General features: G+C 51.5%; 1 protein-coding gene across 1 annotated transcript in view; it reads left to right on the plus strand.

Annotated features, from left to right (window-relative positions):
• Positions 1-8,561, plus strand: part of RBM20 (RNA binding motif protein 20) — a 185,588-nt gene extending 177,027 nt beyond the window's left edge. The window contains exons 12-13 of the mRNA XM_034663621.1: positions 5,296-5,417; positions 8,267-8,561. Coding sequence (XP_034519512.1) covers positions 5,296-5,417; positions 8,267-8,380 — 236 coding nt within the window. The 3' untranslated portion in view covers positions 8,381-8,561. The remainder of the gene's footprint in view (positions 1-5,295; positions 5,418-8,266) is intronic.
• Positions 8,562-9,116: the final 555 nt, after the last annotated feature.

Genomic DNA, 9,116 nt, shown 5'->3' on the forward strand with positions numbered 1-9,116 from the left:
CTCTTTTTCATCTGCTTTTAAACATTTCTTACTGTTTCTGCCCTCCAAACGTTCCATTTTCATAGAGTACCCATTTAGTTAAGCAGCACTTTCTAGATCACATGGCACCATGCAAGGCACTGTGGGGCGGCTGAAATGTAACACAAGTCTCTTGGCCTCCAAGAACTTGGACTCTGTATGACACACACAAGCAAAGATGAAGAATAAGTGCCACCACGTCATCATTTGTGTCTTTTTTAAACTTGTTTTTCATTCCAAAAGGTGTGATCGATTACTATGATAAATGTAAAAAATAAGAGCCATGTAAAGTCAATGTTAAATGTTGTGTCTCTTCCCTCCAGTTTCGCCCCAGCTCCAGAGGTAGTCGTGGTCATACCCACAGAGACTAGATCACACCATACACAAAATGTTCTGCAATCTGTTTTTTTAACTTAACAGTGGGACTCAGAGACCTCTTCACGTCCGTACACAGACAATGCTTTCTTCTGACCATTGCAAATATTCCATCCTAAAAGACGTAGCATAAATTACTTATCCATTTCTCTACTGGTGAACATTTAGGAGGTTTTCAATTTGTTTTCCCATTATTAAAATGCTGTAATAGGTAAGCTTTTATGTTTATCATTTACAATGCAGACACCATTTCTAGTGCTTACTTTATTATTTAACTCTCTCAAAACACCTATGAGGTAGGTAATATTTTTATCCCTATTTTATAAGTTAGAAATCTGAGATGCAGGGTTACAAAGCGATGATTAGCAAAGACCGGAGTCAGGATTCAAATCCCAGTGGTTTGACTCATAGGACCATGCTTCCACTATGCTCTGCTGCCTTCCAAACACGCTGTCACCTTTGTGTGCGTGTTGGCGTTTCTGTAGGACAGCATCCTAGACTTGGGGCCGGCGGGGGGAGGGGGGTTGTGGTGTTACGTGTATTTGCATCTCACATTTTCATAATTGCTGCTAAATTGCACTCCTAAAAGATTATACCAGTTTTCACTGCCACAGCGAGAATTGTCATTCTCTGCTTCCTTACCGACATTGGACGCCATCAGTTTTGAATCTTTACCAACCTGTTAGGAAAATGGTATCTCATTCTGCTTTTCAAAAACAGCTCTAATGAAGTTTAATTGATGTTAATTTAGTGCATGTTTTAAGTGTACGGTTGATCAATCTTGACATATGTGTAAACCTGTGAGACTATTACCACAGTAACACAGAGAACATATCCATCACCTCCCAAGTTTCCCAATGCTCCTTTGTAATTCCTCCCTCCCCACACCTCAGTCCCCAGGGCCCACTGATCTGCTTTCTGTCCCTAAATATGAACTGGAACCCAAAGGGAATCGTATGGAATATCATGTTTTTGCCTGACTTCTTTCACTCGGCATAATTATTCTGAGATCCACCGGTAATTGTTGGGCGTATCAGCAGCTGGTTTCTTTAGATAGGAGTACTGCATCGCGGATACAGGTAAACCACGTTTTGTTTATTCATTGACCTCTTGGTGGGCATTTGGGTTGTTTGCAGCTTGCGGCTATAATAGATTGTACTTTTGTATCGCATGTACTCTTCAATGACTTTTGAGACCCGTTATCTTATTGATCTTTGGGGATGGGGGTATGGTACTGTTTTCCACATTGGACAGGAGAGGAAACAAGTGCAGATACTTACCCAAGGTCACACAGCAAGTTCAGGTCAGAGCTCAGGGTCTCTAACGTGAGACCACTCTGCCCTCTTGTTCCTCCCTTTCCGGAAGCACAATGTAGGAAAGGCAATTTTTGTGCGGCGGCTAAGAGCACAGAATGTGGAGTCTGCTTCCCCAGGTTTCAATCTCAGCTGGCTGGGGGACAAAGAGCAACCTCTTTAACCCGTCCTCATTGATTTATTGACTTTCGTCATCCATAAATAAGGGTAGTAATAGAAACCTACCACGTACAGTTAGTGTGAGGAGGAAATGAATGAATACTTGTAAGGTCTTAGTGTCTTCGGGTAGGAAGGTTCTCTGTGTTACTACTCATTCATGAAGTAGTTATTGAGTCCTACTGTTTCCTCTCACTGGGGCTGCATGACCCTTATGCTCCAGAATCCATCACTCCTACAGAGGCTTCTAGGGAGGTAGAGAACAGCCTTCAGGCTTTGTCCCTATAGACAGCAGGGAGGCAAATGGGGAGTGCCAAGGATCCAGAGTAAAGGGAGATGAAGTCCCAATGCTCGGGCACTGGGGTGGACATGGGGTGGGGGGAGTGGAGAGAAGGCACTGTCCATGGGTTTCAGGCCAGCTCTGGGTGACCCCAGCCAGCCTGAGCCTGCTGAGGTCTGTGCTTCCAGAACCAAAGGGCATTGCCTGCAAAACGCAATCTCCCCATCCACCCATCTCAGGCTTTGCTAGGATGATGGAGTTATAATTACCCAGCCCAGGAGCTATTATTAGAAAGCAAATACAGCTTTAATTGTCGTGCTTAATAGAGGCTGAAAAATGGGAGGACCGAGTGGCTCCAGACGGGTTGGGGCAGTGACAATTTTCTTGACGCCATAGCTTCATTTGTGGCCCTCACATTCCAGAGGCGTCCTGAGGTGGTGTTGGCATGCCGTGCCCATGGCAACTCCCAGATACCCAGAGGGGAGTTGCCCCGCTTTTGGGGATCCTCCTCAGACCTCTCCTTCCTCAGTGCTTCGAACCACCTGGTACTGCCTGACAGCCGCTGGGCGGGGGCAGGGAAGAGTTGCTGCCAACCTTAAGCCCGGGTTCTCCAGGCAGCCTGGGTTAGAGGGCAAGAAGGCCTCTGTGGAGAAATGTTTAACACACGGCCAGAAACTAATATTTTTTGAGCACCAGGCAAAATGATAGGTGCCTCCCATACCATCCTTTGTGGTAGTATTATATTATTTCTATTTTATAGATGAGGAAACTACTCTCAGAGAGTTTAAACAATGTACTCGAGGTCACACAGTGTAAGTAAAGGAGCTAGATCTTTCGGACTCTAAATTCCATTTTTTCTCCACTGTACTGTGGCTTCCAAGCCTTTTTTTTTTTTTTTTTTTTTTTTTTGTCAGTGGAAGCTTTTGTTCCAGTGAAATCTCACCCAGAACCCCACACATGGTCGCTGTGCTGCTTGAGTTGAAAGGGCCCATGGCTGCCAGCTCGGGCCCTGCTTTACCCTCTGTGTCACCTTCTGAGGCAGCGGCACCCCTTCTTAGGGACCCAGGACACGGGCTGGAAGGGCTCTTGGAAAATCTAGAGGATGCTGGAGGCCTTACTGGGGGCCTGCAGTGAAACCCCAAGGTTTCTTTGCTGGGACCACCCTCTGGCCCCTCCTGCAGGGTCTGGGGCAGGACAGAGAGAGCAGCTCTGACCACAGGCTGTGTCTGCTCCCTGTGGCCTCCGGGTGGAGCGTCTCCTTTTCCACTTGCCTTTATCTTGTCTTGTGTGGGCATCTGCTCCCAACAGAGCCGCAGCAGGGGGCAACTGATCTGTGGAAACAGAGGACAAAGGCGGGCCTTGCTTAGTGCTCCTTTGCCAGCAGCCTGTGTGGGAGGTGCAGGGGCGAGCTGGCCACCCACAGGCAGAGCAGGGACCACTTTTCTGTCCTTTTCCGTGGGGGTGGGAGGAAGGTGGGGAGGGGAAGGACAGAGCCTCCTTCTGGGCAGAGGGCCCAAGAGAGGCCCCCTCCCTTCAGGGGGCTGCCGTGGGCAGGGCAGCATGCTACGTGGCAGTTAGAGAAAACTGGCTGAGGAGGCTGCCAAAACCAGGCCCCAAACCACAGAGGAGCAATCAGGCAAAGCAGGCCTCGGGCAGGCCTCCTGGGCTCCCTCCTCCCTCTAGGCCTGCTGCTGCATACTGATAAGTGGCTCTTTTGAAATGAAAAATAAAAGTTGTAATTACAAGTCTGAGCTGCCGCTCTATGACAGGGTCTCCTGTGCACTTAGCTCTGTCTCAGGAGGCGGGAGGAGGAAAGGGAAGGAAGCCCAGGCTTGTGGTCACACGCAGAGCCTTGATGGAGACCTGGCCTGTCTCCCTCTCTGCCAGAAGTGGCCCTTCCCCTGGTGTGTGGCTCCCCTGCCTTCTCCCCCTCCTACCCCCTGCAGCCAGCTCTGCACCCACCCCGGCCCCCAGCAGGGCGGCCCCCAGCAGGGCAGTGGGCGCTGAACAGGTGGGCCGCAGCCAAGCCCAGCTGAAGTGCGCGTGCACACACGAGAGCCACCCCAGTCTGAAAGCAGAATCCGGGCCTTCTGAGAGCCACCAGCCCCTTTCCTTTAGTTCCCTAAGGGGTCCTGCTTCTCACAGCCCTTATGCCCTGCTCTCCTGCTGACAGTTCACCATTGGGCCCCCGAGGGAACTGAGGCCCCGGGGAAACGGGCGCTCAGCTGACACTCCCCAGCTTCCACAGGTCCTTAGAGTCTGGTCTCTGCCCTCTCAGACCTGGGCTTTTTCCACTCTGCTGACCATGGCTTCAAGAGGTGATGGTGACCCCCAAAACACCTTGGTGAAGGCTGGAGCAGCTGCCATGCCTTTGAAGATGAATCCTCTGGGCTGTGACACTGTCGCTTCTCTCACTATCAGGCCACTATTTCCTTTCCTCAAAATGAGAAGGCCTCCCAGAATCCTGTCACTTCTATTTAGCAAATCATGGGTAAAATGCTATTGCTGGGGGGTTCAGATGAAAAGATTGGAGGATGGGAAAATGTTTATGATACACGATTACATGAATAAGGGAGGAGACAGAACTATACTTAGGGTATGATGAAAACTCTACCATCCCCCCGAAAAGCTCTGCATATGGATAGTATGGAAGAAAATGTTTTGACTGGAATGACTCCAAGGGATTTTTCCTCACTTTTGTGTATTTTAAAATTTTCTTTAATGAGTATAATTCTAAAACAAACAAAAATGACAGCATCCTTCCCAACTTCTGGCTCTAATAGCTACAGAGAGGGGTACAGTGTGCAGAAATGAAATCCTTCCTCCTCCTTTCCCTAGAAGCAGGCTGATAACAGGAAAGCCTGGGTCTACTCCCACAAGCAGTTGCAGAGCAGAGAATTGTGAAGCACTCCCTCACCCCTGAAGGATCACGTCCCTTCCTTCACGACCACCTGGGAATGGACTCAGCCCTGTTCTCAGGCTTGTTTTGCAGATGAGGACAGTGGGCTTGGAGAAGCTCCATTACCAGCCTAAGCCAACAGCAAGCGAGGGATGGAGCTCATTGCTCCCATTTCCACCTGCCGCCTGGCAAGACCACAGGGGTCTCACGTGGCCTTCCTAATTCCTGCCTGTCCATCCCCCATCCTTCTGTAGGGGTGGAGTTCGTGGTGCCCAGGACTGGGTTTTACTGCAAGCTGTGTGGGCTGTTCTACACGAGCGAGGAGATGGCCAAGATAAGCCACTGTCGCAGTGCTATCCACTACAGGAACTTACAGGTGAGCGGAACCTTCCTTGCCCAGCACCCGGGGCATCCCCTATCGATGTCCTTCCACCATGTGGAGAAGCGCTCTTTCCCCAGGCCTGATTCCCCCAGGCTGTGAAATAGAGTTACCTGGACAGTGTTTTGAAAGTACATATATACTAGGTAAGATAGTCAGTAGAATGGGGGGAGGTGGTCCAGGAATACATAATTTGAGAAAGTTTTCTATATGATTTGAATGTGCATCCCTAGTTAAGAAACTCATATATGTGCCACCTCTTGAGGAAACTGAGGCCCAGAGAAGCTATGTGATTTGTCCAAGGCCATGCAGATGGTGAGTTACCAGGCCCGGGAACAGATTGCCTGATTCTTAATCACTTTCCTTTTTTTACCCTGTTAAGCTGATCTTGCAAACCAAGACCCAAAATGGCATGGTCTGTGTTACCATCTGCAATGGATTGTCATTGGCTGTGCCCGGACTCCTGCCATTTAAACCTCTTGATTTCCTTCTAGGGAGCAGCTGCTCTCTGACCAAGGAAGCGATGGGGCCTGGGACCCAAGTTCTGGCCTCTCCTGGGGGAGCACAGTGAAGGCCTGACTTGACCAGATCAAGGATTCAGTCTGGGCTCTAGAGAGCCAGCAGAGGGTGGCCAGCTACATTATCATTCCCCCACCCCAACAAGATAAAACCTATAGAATGGCAGGGCTGGGTGGGGTCTTGGAAATCATCTAGTCCTGATTTTCCCGAACTATGATCCTCATACCAGCTGACATCTTTTAAAAATGCAGCTTCCTGGACCCACCCTACACCTGCTTATTCATTCTCTCAAGGGTTAGGCCAGAAAATCCTCATTTTAAAAATCTTCCAGCAGGTTCTGATACCGCAGTGTGAGAGCTTTTGATCTCATGTGGCATTCTCAGCTGGATTGTGTCATTCTGCAGGAGATCACACAACTGAAGGTCACTCAAGAAGTTGGGATAATTCCAGACTTGCCAGGGCCTCTGATTCTAAATCCTGTATTTTTTTTTTCCAGGACAGTGGACTACACTGTGTTCTGTGCCTATGGGCCAAACCCCCAGGCACTCACCTCCCCAGAGCAGGCCAGAGCCATTCCTGTGGTCCCCGGGCACGTCAGGGCCAGACATGGTCTAAGCTCTCCAGGCCTGCCAACTGCAGTTCACGTTTCTCTGGCACACCTGTTGGGGAGCTGGGAGCCTCCAGTGTGGGCTTCCCAGATAAGGTGTCTGTCAGTGGCCTTGGCAGAATGTCTCTTGTCCACACAGCCTCGCCCACCCCACACTGCCCCACGTTACATGTGTGAAAAGTGAAGAATTCAGACCCGAGCAGCAGGTGCTGGCTCACACCTAAGTGAGGCAACTTGTAAACTTAGCACCACCAGCAGGCCGTGAGGTGGGGGTGAGGGATTGCTCTTTGAGGTGGGGAGCAGGTGGAAGGAGCCTCCTTTCTCTCTCTGCAGCCTCTGCTGGGCCCGCGCTGCTGGTCATAATATGAAAAGAACCCATCCAGAGTGGCCCGGCACAACAACGGGAGTCAGTGCTCGATAGGAAAACCAGATGCCTCCCTGGCTTCAGGTCCAGAGAGGAGTGAGCCCACATTTCCCTCCTGAGATGAGGTGGAGGACAAACCAGGCCCTCCCTCGGCAGCCTGGCCCGCAGGGACCGACAGTCGGTCTGCCACTCTCCGTGTCAGGCTCACCCACCTCTCAGAGCCAACCAGTTTCTTCTAGAGAGAGCAGGTCATCTTACAGGCCTGGCCTCATCTGACCCTCAAAATCACCCTGGGAGGAGGAAGGCACCGCTTCTCCCGTTTACCAGATTAAGAGTCAGAGGCTGAGAGAAGATGGGTGACTTTCCCAGAGTCAGATGGCCGATGCCACTCACGATAAAGGACAACGTTACCCAGCGCCTATTCTGAGCCAGGCACTGTGCTGAGTGCTTACGGTACCTCCTGTGGACCTCACAACCACCTTACAATGGTAGTTGCTGTTATTAGCCACATCCACAGATGTCAGAGATACTGGGTGACTTGCCTGCCGAGAGCTAGGATTTGAACCCGGGTCATCTGGCAGCAGAGCCCACGCATGTGACCACCTGCACATGGACTCCTAATCCAGTGCTCTTTGCACTGCCCCCTGCTGCCTGGGCAATCAGAGGGCCCAGCTGGGGCCCCAGGCCTTTGCTAGTTGTGCGTCACTGCTTGGCATCTAGAATCCCAAGCGGTGGCCTGCCGTGTGGCCGGGGGCCGGTGATAGCAGCGAGTGTTTGGGGCGGCGTGAGGCAGCCCCCAGCTACAGCACAGGAACCCGCGACAGACCTGGGGGCACTCAGCCTGCTGCCTGCCCGCCAGGAAACAGGTGGCTTCGAGCGGCTGCAGTTTGTCTTTCGCAATCCTCGCAGGACAGTGTTTCTCTCCTCCCGTAGGTCGGTCAGCCCAGCTGGCCTCTTGCCCCCTGCCTTTCACACGCAGACGTGCCCCTGGATGCTGAGGCTCTTCTGGAAAACAAGCGGGGTCGTCGCGAGAATTGACGAGTTTGTATAAGGAAAACAGAATAGCGCCTGCACAGGACAGGGCTTTGGAAGTGGTCCTGTTGTTAGGATCTGTGTTTTCTATGAGCCCTGCATTACTTGTAAACTAACATAGAGAGGAGGGAGCTTAGTATGGGTCCCGTAGCCCCAGAAGGATTGGGGGGGCTGGGAGGGGGTCCCACCCACTGGGAGACATGATGGGAGAAGGGGCCAAGGTACATCCCTTTCTCTCCTCTCCTCTCCTCTCCTCTCCTCTCCTCTCAGGTCAGGTCACCACTAACCCTCTCCCTTCCCTTTGTCCCCCTCTCCCCTCCGCAGAAGTATTTGTCGCAGCTGGCCGCCGAGGAGGGCCTGAAGGAGACGGAGGGAGCCGGCAGCCCCAGGCCTGAGGAGGGCGGAATCGTGCCGCACTTTGAGAGGAAGAATCTCTGATGCCCCGGCCGCTGCTGGAAGCCGGGAGAGGAGGGCCTTCCGGTGCGGCCTTCCTGACCTCGGGGACAGAAGCTAAAGCCAGAGAGGAAGGAAAACCAGGCAGGCCATGTTGCCTCGGCTTGTTCTCAGAGGCTCGTGGAAACGCCCTTGAGGTGTCTCCCCAGTGAAGCTGTCACCTGACCTGTCCCCCCCCCCCCCCAGTTCTTGTTTCCTTCAATTTGCTTCTCTCTTCTTCCCCCTCCCACTCTCTCTCTCACCTTCTGTGCCAAAGGGTCATTTATTTTTCATAAAACCCAACTTCTCAGGGATTTTCACAGCGTTCAAATTCTTGATGGGACAGGACAGGTCAGGCCAGCCCGATCAACCAAGGAAGAGATTTCACAGAAACTCCCTGGTCAAGACCCACTTCAGGGGGCCGGGAGCATTTTCTGTGCCTGGCATCCTGAGCCGGGGAAGCTGCCGGGTCCTGCAGGCCTGGAGAGGGGCACCCTAGACCAGCAGCTGGCAGAAGCTGGGGGTTCCTCCAGCGGGACCATCTTTTTAAGAAGCCCCTATTTTTAATAACTCTTTCATCCTCTCAGTTACTCTAGAAGTCCACCAGATTCATGCCTTAACATAAAAGTAATGAATTTCACAGAGGAAGAAAAGAACTCTTCATTTTGGAAGCTCTGTGAAGTCCCCTCCACTCCCCAAACTTATTTCCATCCTCAGGATTTCAGGAGGTGTCAAGGTTTGT

Source organism: Ailuropoda melanoleuca, chromosome 6, assembly GCF_002007445.2.
Source record: "Ailuropoda melanoleuca isolate Jingjing chromosome 6, ASM200744v2, whole genome shotgun sequence".
NCBI classification, from domain to species: domain Eukaryota; kingdom Metazoa; phylum Chordata; class Mammalia; order Carnivora; family Ursidae; genus Ailuropoda; species Ailuropoda melanoleuca.